The sequence below is a fragment of the Pholcus phalangioides genome, unplaced genomic scaffold (assembly GCF_987345545.1).
Source record: "Pholcus phalangioides strain wild (caught in Gottingen) unplaced genomic scaffold, Ppha-v1.0 ptg000013l_1, whole genome shotgun sequence".
Taxonomy (NCBI): Eukaryota; Metazoa; Arthropoda; class Arachnida; order Araneae; family Pholcidae; genus Pholcus; species Pholcus phalangioides.
Window position 1 is genome coordinate 29,288,306 of NW_028301606.1, and position 17,784 is coordinate 29,306,089.

The 17,784-nt window shown below is 36.6% G+C and overlaps 1 protein-coding gene across 7 annotated transcripts in view; it reads left to right on the forward strand.

Moving 5' to 3' along the window:
* The window catches only part of LOC149078933 (GATA-binding factor 2-like), a 277,805-nt gene that overhangs the window by 171,915 nt on the left and 88,106 nt on the right, over positions 1–17,784 (forward strand). For 4 of the 7 annotated variants that reach the window (XM_089241157.1, XM_089241156.1, XM_089241160.1 and 1 more), the window contains one exon: positions 9,623–9,996. In XM_089241157.1, coding sequence (XP_089097283.1) covers positions 9,786–9,996 — 211 coding nt within the window. In that variant the 5' untranslated portion in view covers positions 9,623–9,785. Of the gene's footprint in view, positions 1–2,436; positions 3,031–9,622; positions 9,997–17,784 lie in introns of those variants that run through there. The other 3 variants (XM_089241161.1, XM_089241155.1, XM_089241159.1) reach the window with 3 other exon arrangements.

The window sequence follows — 17,784 nt, forward strand, 5'->3', positions numbered from 1 at the left end:
TTAGAGGCCGGTGAGTGTGAAATATGTATCTTCCTATAGGTAGGATGTATCTTTTCTATAGAAGCGGGGCCGTTTCAGTGAAATGACTGGAAGCCCCACCTGGTACCATATTCGAAAATATATTTCCATCTTGGAAAAAGGTATTTGAGTGTGATTAGAGAGTTTGACAAATCGTATTTTTATTGAATTTATGGAAAGAATTTTATAAAATTTTGTTATAGCGGATTAGGGTCTACTCGTAGGCGTACTGAACTTTCGATAGAGAGGTAAGGGAATAACGTGAATCGTAAACGGGCATAAGAGGTTTTAAGGTCGGCTGTTTTTTGATTTTTAGGTGCCTGTTATTGCAGGCATCTTTAATTGCAATGTGCATCTTTCAATTGACATAAAATGACAATGTGAAGAGCGTCTTGTTATCAGGCAGATAAAAGTATATCACAGTAGGATAATAAAAGCTTCCTCAGCTTCCCATTATCTCTAGAGAAATGTTTTCTGCCATCCGTAATACGCTATTTGATTGGTCATAGTAAAACAAGCTGTTACAAACACGCAAATGATGCTTTAGAGCAGCGTTTCTTAACCTTATGGTCCGTGTAGATGGGATAGACGGTTCTCGCGCGTAGGTAGATATGAAAATTTTATTCCAGCTAAGTGAAAATTATTCAATTGTATATGCAATAATCATTGATGATGTTTACACACAGTAAGTTCGACTAAAAATGTCGGCCCACATAACTGAAGAACCAGACTGTAAATTAGTTGTCCTTCCAATCATTTCAAAAACTTGAATGGCCCTTTAGAAAGGTTGAGAAACGATGCTTTGGCGAATTTTTATTAAGTTTCATAAATTCAGTTTAGAAAGTGTAAACCATTAGTGTAAGCAACATCCAGGTCTTATAGTAAATGACGTATGTATTAGCGAGATGTGCGAACAGCCTAAATATAAGACTTGTTTTTTATCATTTGATCATTTTATCACACCACGACGATTCGGTTATCAGCCGCGTTGATAACTACAGTTTAGACCTCATTCCGAATCGCTCCGTTTGATGCTGCTACTCCTGGGATTGAAGCCACAGTCTATCGATCTATAGGTTTCATGCCTCAACTCAGAGGTTCTCAAAGTGCTCGTCGCGAAAAGTTGGTGGATTTTTCCTACCCATTCAGTGCATTCAAGTGATTCTTTCAAAACTATTCTGGGAAGCCGCGGATAAACGATGATAAGGGAGTCATGGAGGCTTTTAAAAACCACTGCCTTAACCATTCAGTGAAAAAACGTACTTTGGTAATTTTCTGATTGGAAAAATTTTGAAATTTTAAAGAACAAATTTTAAATTTCTTTAATTTTAAAATATGTATTCTAACTTCGATATAAGGATGAAGCCCCTTTTTTTATTGCGTGTTCACATGTGACCTCGACACGGTCCTACTAATATCTACCCCCCCCCCCCCAGGCTGGAAGCTTTGACGTTTCCCCGTTATAGTGAATTCATAATGTGAAAACACAAACGACGATAAGACTCATCGCAGGCGCCAGGGCAAGAGCCCTGTTAGCTCTGGCTGTGGCGGGGGCGCTCATGGACTCCGAAATCACTCGTCAGAGTCATGCCATCAGTCATATTCCACTTCGACTCAGTCTAACACAAAAGGGACGGAGTCCAACCCTTTTTAGTGACCATCAGATGAAACGATGTATGCCTGTTATCCAACACAGATCTGCTCCACTGAACATAAACGTACTTTCCCATGTGATTTGTTTTTCCATTCTGAACATTTTCCATTCTGCCTCCTCAGCCATGAAGTATTTTTTCCCACGGGATAAAATAATTCAAAAAAAGTGAAAAATATTTCCATTTATGTATTGAATTATTTAATTTTTTTTTTCAAACCGACGAAAGCACAAAAGAAAAAAAAATCCAAATATTTTTTTTTTTAGAGAGAATGGCAGAGAACTAAATGACGCGTTTTCTTTTCCATCTAACAAGCCTTTGGCTCTCTGCTTGCAGCGATAATTGTATTGTATTATTGCAGTGAAATAGGTAAAGAAAAAGTAATTATGAGACCTATCTATCTCCATGAAATTCGATCCTCGCAAAAAATAAATAAACGAAAAAGTTATAGCTAGCTAATCGAGATGTCTTTTAGCGAAAGAAAAGAATCCCAGGCAGGATTCTTCCGGGCGAAACCCATCCTTTGAGAAGAGAAAAGAGAAAGAGAAACAAGCCCGAGAAAAAAACCATCCCACCAATCAAAACATTCATCTCTGCCAACCTATTCAGTTGCAGATTGGTCGAACTGATATACGATTGGATAATTCTCAGACTCACTTCAGTTGTTTCCTTATCGGGATTGGCGGCGTGGACACGGGAGGGTGGGTTGAATCGTATCTCGAACACGGTGGAAGGAGTAAGCTCCGCCTATCTGTGACGTCATGGTCGGATAACGCCCACGGTGGAGGAGCAGTCCCGATAATCGAGGCAAACGGGCCAAGGGAGCCGTTTGAGAAACAGCATCGCCGAGAAGGAGCCACGCGAAAATACGCATATACATAAAAAATAATAATAATAACATAAAAAGAGAAGAAAAAAAAGTATTAGAAAGAAGAAGAAAAAAAAAGATAAACTCTCTCTCCTTTCTTGTAAAAAAGTTGTTGTTACCTGAAACCACGACTTGGAGTTTGTTTTTTGAAAGGTTTTTGTTGTGCGATCGTCGTCCGAAGTCTCTCGGTGGAAGATAATTGTCACGAAAAGGACTTGCCTCCGGATCGGATGTTGTGATGATACATTAAATTCGACTTTTGGCTAGAATTGTCGAAAAGGATTTTCATTTTTTTTGGTGTTTAGCTAGTTGTTGTGCGTGCGGCCGATGGAATCGGCACCAACCATGCGGCCGACCCGCTGGAAGATCTTTGGCAACTCATGATCATTGGGAACTCGACGATAAGTTAATAAAACGTGGTGCTTCGTCTCTTGGTGTTCCGTTTCATTTCAATGGAATAGACTTGATTATCAACGTGGAAAAAAAATTATGGTTCGTAGCTGTTATTATTATTTTTTTTAATGAGTGTAAATTATTTAAAATTTTACGTATTAAATTAAGCCCTAAAATGATTTCTTTCTGATGCAATACATTTTTGAATACATGTATTTATTTGTATATATGGATTTGATATGAGTTTTATCGTTAGTGGCACGTCTTACATACACGAGTAATTAATGGTAAATGATATTGTGCCTGTTCTTACCAACAACCTCTAGACACCTTTCTCACAGTTGAAATTTTTTTTATTACCTTTCCCTCTAAAAAATTACAGGAAAATTTCTAAAATATACAAAATATCCACATTTGTTTCATTTCGACCAGACGCTATACTAATTTTTAGCAGGTATAATATATCAACAGTATATAATTTTCTGAAACTTTCGGCTGCGAAAACGTTCGTTAACTGCTGTATTTTTTGGAAATTTATTGCTTTCACCGTTGTTGAAAATTCATTGTTATTTTCAGATCTATTGAAAATTCCTTTATTGACATTGCTGAAAATTCGTTGTTACTTCGGGGCGCTGTTGAAAATTTCTTTATTGACATTGCTGAAAATTCATTGTTGCTTTCAGCTCTGTTAAAAATTCATTTATTGACATTGTTGAAAATTCATTGTTAATTTCTGTGCCGTAAAAAATTAATTTAATTTAAATGCAGTTAATTTCTTGACATTGTTGAAAACTCAGTTACTTTCAGCCCTGATAAAAGTTTCTTTATTAACACTGCTGAAAATTTAATTGAAGTAATTAAATTCAAATTCAATTACTTCCAGCATTAATGATATTTCATTGTGATTTTCAGCATAGTTTGAACTGTTCTGAAAAAGATTTGGCAATTACCGCTTTTAAATCACGTGTTGTTGAATTTTAAAAATGCGTTGTTTGCAGTCAGTATTGTTAAAAACTAAATGTTATCTTTTCCAAAGTTTATCTTTTGGCATTGTGGATTGTTCTTATTTTCGAATTGTTGAAGGTTCCATTTACAGACATTATTGAAAGTTTATAATTATCCTCACTTAGAGACACACGCTGTATTTACATGGGAGTTAAGCGCGCTGTAGCGCAGTGTCCCAAGTATGGATAATGGGTTATCAAGAAAATTGGACCAGAACGGGAGAAGAGCGGTTAAAAAAAATGTTTAACGGCCCGTTGGCAACCAAATCTTAATTCCATCTCAGCTTTTATTCAAATTTCATTCTTTTTATTATTGCTTAAAATTCACTGAGAAACTTTTTTTCACTAATTAGTACATGTTAATTGAATTAGACTATTCCCTAATACTGTATTTAAAACTTATAGGTCACAGAAAACTTCATCAAACTCAAAAAAAGAAGTGTTTTAACGCAGATTTGATCTCCGCCGAACAAAAAGTTATCTTTTCTGAAAATATATAGGCCTACAACAGTATGCACATCTTCCTTCAGAATGTCGTTGTAAACGGAACTCCGCTTATAGAGACATTTTCAAGGGAAATGTAGATTTCTTATCAATTTCCCGCTAAAAAGGAAGATCTACGATCTGAAGACGTGATTTCAAATAAGAGGATAATTTTCACGCACATTATCACACACAAATCAATAATATTTCTTCAATAAATGGATATCAGATAATTTTTTTTGCAAGACTTACGAGTTAAAATGAAAGCCTCTTTGTTAAAAAAAACACCGTGACGTCTATTTTTTTTCCTTCCAAGAAATTTTGTCTTAAATGTCTTGGCAATTATTTATTCCTCGAAGTTAATTGTTTCTTTGTTTAGTAGAGAAAGGGGAAAAAACTCTCGCTGTAAATGTTTAAATATAACTTCAATTTTACGTTTCATCATAATCATGCCACGAGCTTACGGTCACATCCTTCACCATGACAAGTTGTAACAGCTGTACAATGAATGTTCCCTTGTAGATGTTTCTGCGTATGCGCTTGTTTCTGCCCAGTGGCTTCTAAAAAAGAACGGGAACCTGAGAGGAATAAATTTGCATGAATCGTGAAGGAAGATCTTCATTACCTCCATTAAAAATTTACAAATGAATAGTTTCAAATTATTGTAATTTGAAATGACTTGTAAGTACTTTTTTTGCGAAACTTTTAATCCTCTCACGTGTTCTGGTCGCCTGGAAGGATATTCCCGTCAAAAAAATAATATTTATTTGTAAGATGGTTTTTAGTGATAAGCTTGTAACTGTGTTATTTTCGGAAATAATTGCTTTGGGAAATACACTTCGTTGTTACTAACTGTATAGTCATTTTGGTAAATTAGTATACACACACTACACACCTCCTTTGCAGACACCGACGGGATATAAGAATTCGTCCATAAAAGGGAGGTGACAGAAGACGGGTGGGGGAGAGGTTCTGTTGAACCCTTTCACCAGGGCTGGACAAATCAAAGGCACCAGGTCGCCATGGGGGACTAAAAGACTGAGATTTGTGCTGAATTGGATACTGTTTTTTTAATGTTTGATAACTGATTACAAAATTTTCTGAAACTATATCAGGCTGTCTACTGGCAGGGAAAGGGGACCTCAAATCCTGTAGAAGTAAACCAATGCACTATTTTAGGTCAAATTCGTCGGGGAGGAGGGGGGGGATTTTTGACACCTACGAAATTTTACAGGAGCCTAAATATTTTCCCGATTTGTCAAGCCCTGCCTTTCACATAAAACTTGATTATTATTTGGCCGTAAATAAGTGTATTTGAAACTCACTTTCTATACTTATATGTAAGGTAGCAATTTTTTTTAGTAAATTATCCGAATAGCACTTACCTGAGGACAGAGCCGCAACTAGGAAAGGGGGTAGGCGGTTCTGGTGCCCGGAGAGCTGGACCAGAGAGGGCGCGAATTCACCTTTTAACTACTTCTTCTACATCGCAAGGGGTGTCAAAACGTCGGTTTACCCCGGGTGACAGAGTATCTAGTTGCGGCCCTGCCTGAGGATCCCTTGATTAAACATGGAAAAAGCTCCCTTAACATCTTGCTTAGCCTCTAAATATTTTTTAACTGCGTTTCAAAATTTTAAATAAAGGAAAATCTATCTTTTCGAACCCCAGAGGTCCGCACGCCATTTTTAAAAATGGTGTCTGGTTGAACCACGTGTCTCTCTCTCTTTTCAATGACCAATCTGAAAATCGCAATATCACTCAAATTTAGCATTAAAATCTTCAGGGAAATTCAATATTTCACATGACAACAAATCCAAAGGAACTTATCACTTGTCCAATTAATCCTTCCTACGGTTCAATTTTTTTTCAGGGGCGTAAGTAGGATCAACCTTTGGAAGTGGCACTAAAGGCCTGGGGGGGGGGGGAGCACAAAATTTTTCTTCCCGAGAAATTTTGAGTTGCCATCCTCCAAAAAACATTTAAATTAACAGAAATTGGTCAATATAGTATATAAAGGGTATTTTCTTTCGATATTTTAATTTTTTCACCGAAATATTTTTTGAATTTTTGATCGGCTTTCGGCACCCCATTCCTGCGTACGCCTCTGATTCTTCTCCACAAATATCTTTCAAGTTTAATGCATAGTGGATAAATAACATTAGCATTGCGCCTTTTCCGAGTTTCGTAACTTTAAGGAGAATGTGAGTACAGTAACCAAAATATATGAATACAGCAGTCATAAATGGCCATCGAAATAGTTTTAGAATAATATTCTTCACGTCTTCCATGTCTGTAGGATCTTATAGGATCTTACCTTATACCTGATTTCGAAAAGAACTATTCATAGCATGAACTATCGTCATACATGCTATTCGCAAAGAAAATAATGCACCTCGAATGATTTTTTCGTTATTAAGTTGCAACCCGATTTACTGCTCGCGATTATTTAGATATCGATTAATACTCTCCAGACAATTTTTTTATTAATCCTAATTTTTATTTATTAACACTTCTATTCCTTCAATATTTCAGTTTTTTTTAATTTGGAATTCAAAAAACTAAAAAACACCGTTTGAAAATTCGAAACGATCCGTAGCAAAATGTTTGGCATGACGCCCATGCTTCCGAAATGGGCCCTGTCTATCTGTGCGGCGGGGTTTCTCAAAGTGTGCTTCACAAAACTTCGTCAGAGGCTTCAAAGCGAGCTGTCGCTATTGATGATTTCAGTCTCCATTGAGATACCATTATCTATTCCAGAGGTATCCAACGTTTAAGTTCTCGTGTAACCCCCTGATGATTATGAGGCTGTTTTACGGAACCCAAACAAATTTTTAAATATTTCTCTGCCATGCAGGATATCCTATAACGTCCACATTTGTTCTGCGAATCAAAAGGCCTTACTTCTAGTGAAAAGTTTCCGAAAAGTAATTTTTTTTTATAACCTTTTCTTTGCGTGAGGTTACGTGACAGGTGATTAGACAGTGAAAGCATCCGTGTGTTATCTGAGGGTGTCGAGTCTCTAAATTTTCAGTGCGTTCACTGACATATTGTGATGGCCATTTATGAGAAACTTCCTATATCTTTTGCTTTTAGCATTAAGCAAAATGTCCGGAAATTTTGAACTGGAAAGAAAACTATTGTTTTTTGTTTATAGTCAGTCAAATGATTTTTTTAAACATTCTTTCATTTAAATTCAAAATAAAAAATAACTCATCAATAACAGTAATCAATAACAATATATATATTTTTCATTTGCAAGCTCTCCGCGTTTCGAGGCTTTCAAGGGTTCTGTTATATTTGATTCCGACGCGAAACCTCCTGTAAACTCTCACGGAACTCTGGGTAACACCAGTTGGAAACCCATGGTCTGTCTATTCAGTGCCTTGAAGTTGTTCTTTTGCAGACTATTATGGGGGACCGCGATCAATGCTGTCATGGTAAGACAGTCGCGGATGAGAAAAGTTTGAGAACAACTGTTGTGAGATATGTAACCACACACACACACACATGCGTATTATATTTCTGCAATCGAGTCTTAAAATTATTTTACATCTTATATTTCGTCCCCCCTCATGCCCGAAGCAAGAATGTGCGAATTTCCAAAACGGATGTTTGAATGTTTATTCTACCCACTTATATTCATTCTATGAGTGTAATTTCCCTAAAATGTTTTGTAACACGTGTTTCAACTGTGGTTTTGAGCGAGACACATTGATTCTTATGGAGGCAGGAGGTGGTGAAAAAGGCTCGCCATAAGCGTGGGAAATATTTAGCGTTTCGATTTTTATTGTTTTATAATTAATTAAATCCACTATTACTATTATCTGGAAGTGACCATGTTGAAGTCAATCAATCAAGTGTTGAAAACGAACCCGACATAGTGGTGAGGGGTTAAACATTTGCGTTTCTGATAAAACTTAGGTAGCAAAATAAGAGATGCAACTAGCTGATAACCCCAAAAAGTGAAAATTTGCACATTCATGCTTCTGGCTTGAGGGGGGACGATTTCATGTCAGATATCATAATGTGAAATCTGGTAGCTTAAGTTTCGTATCCGGCCATCAGCGGGGGTTATTGATACTTCAGAAGAGCTACTAAAGAAGTGAACAACAGCTCATCATTAATTTTAAATATAACACAGCTTTATTATTTATTTAAATTGTGAATAGAGTTATGACATTTTCCCACTTAGTACGACTTCTTTTCGTGGTCCCAAAAACTTTGACTATTAGCTCATTTAAATTTACCGTTTATAGCGTTTCCCGCTTGCAACGTTCTACCATGATGGGTTTCCTGAAACTTATTACCGTTATAAGCGGGATTCACTGTACACTTTATTAATTTTTTCTTCCACTCCGTGACTTTTCTCTTTCTATAATTCAGATTCTAACGTCAGTTTATTTTTGAAAGTTATGGTAGGGCGTAATAATAGTTTATGATCTTTTTTAAATTTGTTATCGTCGCTTTTTTTTACTTGATATTATTAACCAATAAAAGGATTTATCCATCCTAAAAAAAATAAATAAAACATACTACCAAAACTCATCATCATTGTTTACAGACTTAACGATCATTATTAATGATCTATGTCCATACCTCGTTAGGTTTTACAATGTCAAAACTGTTGATGTAATATTGGCCAACCGAGAGAAATGCGCGTGGCTTTGTTGATTGCAGGGTTATTTTTCCTGTGTTCGACCAGTGTCCAGCGTACACTTAACCTCGTTTTGCATTTTGTGCGTTTCCGTTTACTTTTGTGATTACAAGAAAATTATAGTCATCGCCAGCAGAAATGTTATCTCCGCTCACAATCTTCAGATACAGTATCTACTTTAGATCATTATAGTAGAGAGAACGCGAGTGCGTATGTATACGTACAGTATATAACTTTGTGTCTATACGGTTCGCAGAGGACTCAACAACCTCCCAAATGATGTTGCTCATTATTGGTTTGAATAATGCGTGGGGGAATGTTGCGCAATTTCACTTTGTCTTTCCTGAAATTTATCCTTTAAGTTAAAAAAAAGGCATTTTTTCCCGCACTGATTTTGTGAATCTTACCTTTGGTGCCTACAAGTACAAATCATCTGCACTATCTTGATTCCTAATCCTATCTTCCTTACCTAGAACATATTATTTATCTCTGTCAAATGAATCGTGTGTCACCATTAAGTTTAACTGACTTCCTCTTCTTCTGTTACAGATTTCAAGTCGGAGTTGGGAGCTTTTAGTTCAGTGAAACGCTTCGAACTGTGCGGCTGAATTTCGGTCCTGGCGACAACCGACTGCTGAAGCAGGGCCAGACCCTAAGAATAAAAATAAACTGCTGAGAAACTGATTGAATAGAAAAAAAAAAAAAAAAAAAGATGGACGTGACAACGGACCAAGGGCAAGGCCATAGATGGCCTTACGAAGGACCGCGAATGGACGGTTCTGGAAATTTAGGACTAGCACCAACTGAAGACATGGATGTTTTTTTCCCTTCTTTGGACTCCAATGGGAACCCAGTAAATCCAGCTAGCTATTATGCTAGCCCCGCCGCGGCCAGGGCGGTCCACGGCTATAGGAATCCTCACGGTAAGTTGGTTTCGGTTCGTTTGCTCTTTCCATATTACAGTATGTACCACTTTTTTTATTGTTATTATTATCGTTTCGTCTCTACTTACGCCATTGCATAAGACTATGCAACATTTCCCTTTTCTTCAACAGCAACGCCCTCTGACTTGTCTTCTCTTTTTGAATATTTCTTGGTTTTTTTAATGTAAAAAAATATGCAAGTCCATACAATATATGTGCTGAATTTTCACAGTGATAAATAGCAATCAATGATTGGCCACATAAAAAATATTTTTTTCCAGTGTTGAAACTTTATGAAGAAAACTAATTACCTCATAATTTCGATGATGTTTATTCAGTAAACAGAATAACGTTAGATCTGAAAACCGGGACTTGAAAAAATCCCAGGTGGCTAGAAAACTGGTATTCGGTGCATAAAATTCGTATGTGCTCGCAAAAAAAAAAGTATAAGGATGGCATTTATTAAATTTTCTAAGACCATAATAATGACTCTTCCATCTTCAGAAAGGATCATTAAGTCCCGGAAAAGTAAAAAAAAAAAACCAACATTATTTAGCCTACTATTTTTCTTAGGGGGGAAGGGACCATGAGGCACCTAAATCTTTCCGATTTGTCAATCTCTGCTTTCAATGCGTAGCTTTGCACACTTGTATAGCATTTTTTAAACTCGTTCCGCTGGTATTAAACTCGTAAATTTCTAAATTTACGCACATTTTTTTTGTGAAAATACTGTAATGGTAAGAAAAAAGCAGCATGGTAAAATACTCGAACATTAAATAGAGCTTGACAAATCGAAAATAAATTAGGTGAAAGCCAAATTTCCCAAGAACCAAGAACAATTTTGTTTCTGCCAAAAAACAGCTAAAAATAATATTGTTTTCGTCTTTTTCTGGGACTTTTGATGACCTTCTCCGTGTTGGTGGAAAAGCCCAAATTTTTCTCCAAAAGTTTTGCGTATATTTTAGTAGTTAGCATATTGCATTTAAGGCGATAAATTGCGATGTTTGGCAAAATTTAGTGATATCCCGTATTTAAGATTGCAATTTCCTGCATTCTCCTCGATGGCGTAAGGTGAGCCTAAGTATGAAGGTTTTTATTTGAACCCATATGGATATATTACTATAATATGAATTACAACGGGTGAATAATTTTATCAAGTCTGCCTGTGCGGAGCACCTATATCGTAGTCGCGGACCATAGGTTGAGAAACGTTGGTATAACACCATGTTTGCACTTTGTCCGATATCTTGTCCGGACCCGCTTCCAGCAACCGTAAAAAAATCGTGTAAAAGCTCGGACATTTATAAATAAAATAATAGTTCGACTAATATAGGACATCAGATCAGCAGTTATTGCCAGCATTGTAGTGCAGTATTGTATTCAGGAACTCATCAAATCGATCCCATGATCTTTTGAACTACCTTCAACTCTACTGTGGGTTTCAGTTCTTTATTTCGGGGTGTATATTTTCCTGCTACTCATCTGAGCATGGAAATTCGTCGTAATGAAAGAGACTTCTTCGAGATGTCTTCGGAAAAAAAAAATGCGCCATCTTAACTTCCCTGTAAAGGTACATGAATTGCCCATTGTTCTCCCAGAAAAATAAAAGACCAGCGAGCGTAATGTGGCTGGCGGTTTTGCTGCTACGAAATCGACGCACAGGCATCATGCCTTGTGAGCAACGCATTACAAATAATTGTTCGACGACTCGTCAACCTAATAGACGTGGTTTCGTAATGTTGGCTGAAAGTTGACTGCACAGCGAGTCATTCTTTTGTATTATAACGATATACCGAGAAGAACCATAACTACATCTTATAGGTTTCCGATTGCTAGTTCGTATGGAAAGAATTTGCAATATAGGTACAGGCGAAACATTTTTGGCTATCTTTAATGTGAAAAAGCACCCCGCGCGACATCTCTTACACGCCATAGGAAATTACAGTCTAGCTAATGATTTCGAACTGTTTAACACATACAGTTTTCGGTGCGGATTCGAATCTCAGACCCGTCAAAGTGGCTGTCAGCAGGGTCATTCCAATAAGGGCATTCGGCTTGAATACTTCTTGTGTTCCCCTTTAAGCTTCTCTAAAACGTGTTTTAGTGGTAAAACACGAAATCGAAATCAACTAGATAAAATGAAGTATATTGAAAACTTGAAAGAGAAAAAATAATAAATATATTCAAAATGAAAGAATAAAAAATTTTGAATGATTCGGCGAAGGTTTAGTTGTCCTATTAAGATGTCATTGAAAATGAGTAAAATGAATTCATATTCTTTGTGAGGTGTTATTTCCATTTACAGAGATTATTATATATTTATAAGTCTATTATCACGACTTGATTCTTAACTCGGTGTTTCCAAACGGGAGAATATCAAGTCTAGTATTTAGTCTTCAGTCTTATTTATTCTTCAGTCTTATTTATTTATTTATACATCCAACAGTAGGGAGAGTTCTCAACTTTTCGTGTCCCACGGACGGACACTTTGTGTCCATAAAACGAAGTCGATGGACCCTCTGTGCCATTGAAATGCAGACCATGGACCTCTTTACAGAATATAAAAAAATTGAAAAGAATTTAGGCGCCAGCAAAACTTCATTGGCACCAAGCATTGTTTTCCAGACAAAATCTATCCAAAATATTGGACCCGTCCGGGATTTAGGGATCACTTTCTATGATAGCTGACACGCTGTATTTCCGATAATTATCACTCATTCCGATCAGTTTTCATACATAAAAAGTTGAACACCCATGGCAATTTTTTTAGTTGTCATTGTGACCTGGCGCGTGGGATTTGTCAAGCCCTGAAGTACATGTATATAATAATTAAAAAAAAATTTTAATTCAAAAGTTGAATGTTTTCTCATCCAAGTTAATGGACGGGGGCCCATTCAGGTCTCTCCAACATCCCCCATATCACGCCCTGGTTGAGAACTCGTGTTCTACAGTAGCCTATCTTAGCAACCTGCTGCTTACGAACACCACTGTGCTTACTAAAGCACTCAAAAGTGCTCCGTGTTCGTGCCCAATTTAGTACTCAAGATATATTAATCACCAAGCACTCAGTTCAAGTTGTATTCGTGAATGAGTACTATGCTTATGTAATTCTGAGAGCATGTGTCAAATTTAGGGTATGGGTGCTCTTCTTCTAACGATGGGCACAGATCGGTCCTCGAAAAGTATCCCTTCTTGAAGAGAATCGCATCTATTATCAGAGCTTCATACTCAACTCTTCAGTCCAAAAACTACAAATGCATAGACCATTTTATCTCAAGATTAGCTATTTCATCCTTATAAGACGGTAGAGGCTACATGTACAACATAGGATCTTATAAGTAGATTAATTTAGAAAGAGAAGCACCTTTTTTTTAAAAGAAGGCTATGAAACAAATTTGGAAGAGTAATATCATTTTTCAGAGAGATTCAGCCTTATTTTTATTTATATACCTTATATTCAAATAAAAATCATAATAACATTATTCATAATTATATAAATATAATCCGAGTTGAATTCTTACCTGAAATGTATAATTCACATTTTTTTCTAAATTAATAATAAAATTTCTGTAAAATGCGAGAAAAATAAACCTATCAGTATGCACTTAAATTGAGTTATCATGATTTCATCTCTATATCAAATGATAAGAGATATGAAACAAAAAATAAAAGAAACTTCCGAATAAAAATTTTTTTACGTTTATATTTCGGTAATAAACCCCAATTTCATTATTGTTTTAAAAAAGAAGAATCTCTCAACCACGTAAAGTTAATAATCACACGTAATACTGTCTGTTTTCTTTCATGTAAAAGCCCACACACACACACCAACCAACCTATCTCTTCTTTTTCCCACGTTGTACACATGCATACACATGTAGTGTTTTTGCCCAACTTTTCCTCTCTCTCTCTCTCTCACCTTACGCCTGTTCAGTGTTTGGAGATTGTTATCACTTTTACTGAATGGAAAAGTTGAAGAGAATTAAAAAAATAATACTAAAAATGAAAAAAAAAAGGGATCCCAGTGTTGGCCAATGTTCTTGTCTGGTCTCGTGGTGAAGTGGTGAAGAGCCCTCCTAGATGCATGCTTGCTTGTATCCAACGTGGTAATGTTGGAAACAAGGACGGAGAGGAGAAAGTGAGAGAGAGAGAGAGATGAGCCTCCTTTCCTCTTTGCATTGCAAAATCTCATTTAAAGTGAGAAAAATTAAGGGCCCTTCTCGTTTTTCCATTAGGGTAACATGATTTCGTTCCGGCATCACTCTGCCTCTTTCTCTCTCCGCCGACCACATTCTCTTTCTTTTGTTTTATCCCGAGAGTTTCTCTTTTTAATAATTTTTTTTTTTTTATCTACGGGTTGTACAGAAGCAAATTCAGCGGAAAAACATGTCCAATAATTATGAGCGAGAGTAAAAAGAGGCGTTAGAATTCCAACAGCAATAATTCCAAATTAGCCATTTTTCCTACCTCCTACTTTTCTATCCTGGGTTTATATAACGCTTCTTTTTTTCTTGATCTTCTTCTTCATTTTTATCCCCTTGATTCTTAATAAGAAGAGCAAATCTCATTACGGTATTTTGGCCCTTGTTGTGTGTATGGTGAGGACTGTTGTAAATTTTGCCTATTTAATTCCGGCTGGTTTATTTTATCGGAGCGAGAAGAGGGGAGTGAGAGAAGAGAAATCCCGAGAAACACATCTCTTTTGGAGTTTTTTCTTTTTTTCATTGTAATCAGATTGAAATTGAATATTCAGAGATTGTTTAGAATAATCAAATAAATAAATTAATAAAAATATATATATATTTATAAAAGCTTTATATCATTAAAATGAAATTCTAATTCGTTGTTTCGCGTTATCAAACTTTATTTGATTTTCTTGTGTAAGTCGAAAATTTCTTGTAAGTGGGTTAATATCATTTGGGAATTAGATTCTCTCTTTCTCTCTTTCTGCTTTGTGTCTTTATATTTGATTTTGAATGAAATATTTCTTCATTTAACTCAAGGTAATTCCAATTTATTTTTCTGGGAGAAATTTTTTTAAATTAAATAAATTTGTATACTAAGATAGCTCAATATAAATTTCCAAAGGCGATTATTTATTGTGCATCCGATTAGTTTCTTTAGGACCGTTATAAATTGTTATAAATATTTTCATAAGTTGGGGAGGTAATAATGTATTGTCTTATTGAAACACGAGGAAAATGATCAATGATTACCGATCATATTTTGAAAATATTCGGCGTGTGATTCCTGTATTGTTTTTAGATTTACAGCTCCCAAAGCAGAATATTTTGCATTGTTCTGCAATAAGCCCTCGGCTTAATGGAAATGTTCAGCGGTAAAAATCCCCCATAATAGCATAATAGTGTTTTCTACACTTTTTCTTCAAATGCTTCCTGATTGTTCTGTAGTAGCATTGATTGCTCTACTACATACGTCGCGGATTTCGGCACATTCTGCTTTGAATGGGTTTACTGCTATGCGCCTCACATAAAGATCACAATTTTCAAATACATGTCTTGTGGTACCCAATCCTTGACAAACCCCAGGCGCTAGGTCGCCATAGCGACTAAAAAGTTGGTATTGGCGCCGAAAATTTCCTACGCACGGTAACTTAATTGGACTCGGAAGACGCCACTAAAGTTTTATGAAAAACACATATAACAAGTAATTGTACGTGAATTCCCAAAAGAGTCGAAAAAGGTTATTTTTGACAATTTTTCTGAAAAATAATATTTTCGGCTCCAAAACAATTCAATTGCTGATGCTTAAAAGTGTTGTAGATTGTCAAATCTTGGTACCCCGAGGTGTGGCTACACTTTGGTTCAGAGTGACTGCCTTAAATACCCTTATACACTTTAAATACATTTTATTACAAAATATCTCAAATTTCGGCTGATCACGTAGTAGCCCTGAAGTGCTAAGCCTGAGTCTGTCAGCACTTAAGCACGGGCCCTCTTCCTAAAGTTGCAAGCACTGTTTATACCCAGCATGCACAGGCGGAGATAGACTTGGAAGTCTGGGGGGCACGGTCATTATTTCTGGGGGGGGTGAGGCACGATCATGATGATGTCAATTCATATATGCATATAAACATTAGATCAGTCAACTTCACCTTTGACGCTGGGGAGCAATGCCCCCCCCCCCCCCCCCCCACGTATCTCCGCCAATGCCAGCCTCTGAAGTACCCATCAACTCTAACATGAACTTAAACTGAGAACTGCATTATTGGGAATTCTTTAATTCCACTTTCTATGGTTTATTAAGAGTGTTGGTCAAGACATCGTAAGCACGAGCATTCATAAGAAAGTTTTCATTGCAAAAATCCCCGTTAATGACGGACTCTGAATGAAGCTACTGTATACTGTATGTAAAAAAATCCAAGTCGTTTTTAATTCATATAAAGTTACATAAAATGAGGATTACCCGAACAAAATTCTGAAACCTAAAATCAGTTTGCCAAGTGATTTTTCTGAGGCACTTCATGGGAAATTCATGATTACTCTGGAAAATTTCTACCAGTTCATTTTTTGTGCGAGGCCCTCTTCTCTTGAGATTATGGGCTTCTTCCCCCTGAGCCATGCCCGGGAACGCCAGGGCGTTAAAACGGCACTGATGTAAAGTATGGAAAGAATCATCCGGGGGGGGGGGGAATGGAACGTTTTATATGTGAAATTGAATCAAATTGGATCAATCCCCCCTCCTGTCAGTCCAGTGGTAAGGGCTTCTGCCTGGGTTCGAATCCCGGGTCGGGCATGGATGTTTACTAATACTAACAAATTCCCTGGACAGATCGTAATAATCTCTTGGGAATACGTGCTGATCACGTTATTAAAAAATTAATTTAATTAATGAAATTCGAGAGTTATATAAACAGAATGCACTGCTGCTCACGAGCAAGATTTCGAATATGTGTGCACTGAAGTTTTTTTGCTGGCCGGCCGCACCCTCGCGAATCCCTAATCTATAGTCATGTATGAAATTTAAAAAATACGAACGAAAAATTCAGAAAAAAAAATTCCAAAAATTTATTTTTCTGTAGGAATTCAGTATACTATTTTCAAAGTCGTTTTTCCCAGCATTCATCCCATCATAAGCCGCAAAACTGTGTCATGTTAAACGGTTTTGAACGCTTTCATATGCGCACGCTATCCAAGGCAGACAGAGAGAGGTGTTTTTAGTAAAAAGCCAAACGTAACAATGCAAGGGCAAAGGACGGCACCTAAATTTCGATGAATGCACCAAAAAACCAGTTATTACACTGCCTTATTTTTATTTTATTTTATATTTTCCCGTGCCCTGCCGTGCAAATTCATTCTTTCTTCCCCTTGTTTAGTAAAAAAAATACATATTTTTTTTAAATACATTTTTTTTATTTTCTATGTTATTATTTGCTCGTAGAAATGAGAAGCCCTCACGCAAGAGTCTTTCTCTCGTCAATGACCGAAACACATACTGTCTATGGATAGAGTCTTCTACTACATCAGTTTCGAGTTGTATGTATGAAAGAGTCGGTCTACAATTGCGTGAGTGGAAAACGCTCTCTGTTTTACGCACGCTATGCTCTGACACACCTTTCACCAACTAAGAATTTATTTACCGCTTTTTTCTTTCTTCTTTTCCTTTTCCTATTTCATTATTTTTATTTGGAATGATGAGGTGTTGTGTCCGAATTGACGTAGATTTCTGGATTTTTTTCCCCAGTCGTTTCTGGATTAATGGTCCATGGTTTGCAACTTGGAAAGGGCAGACGGGTCCGGTGACACTGGTACCAGACCGGAGGGGGGG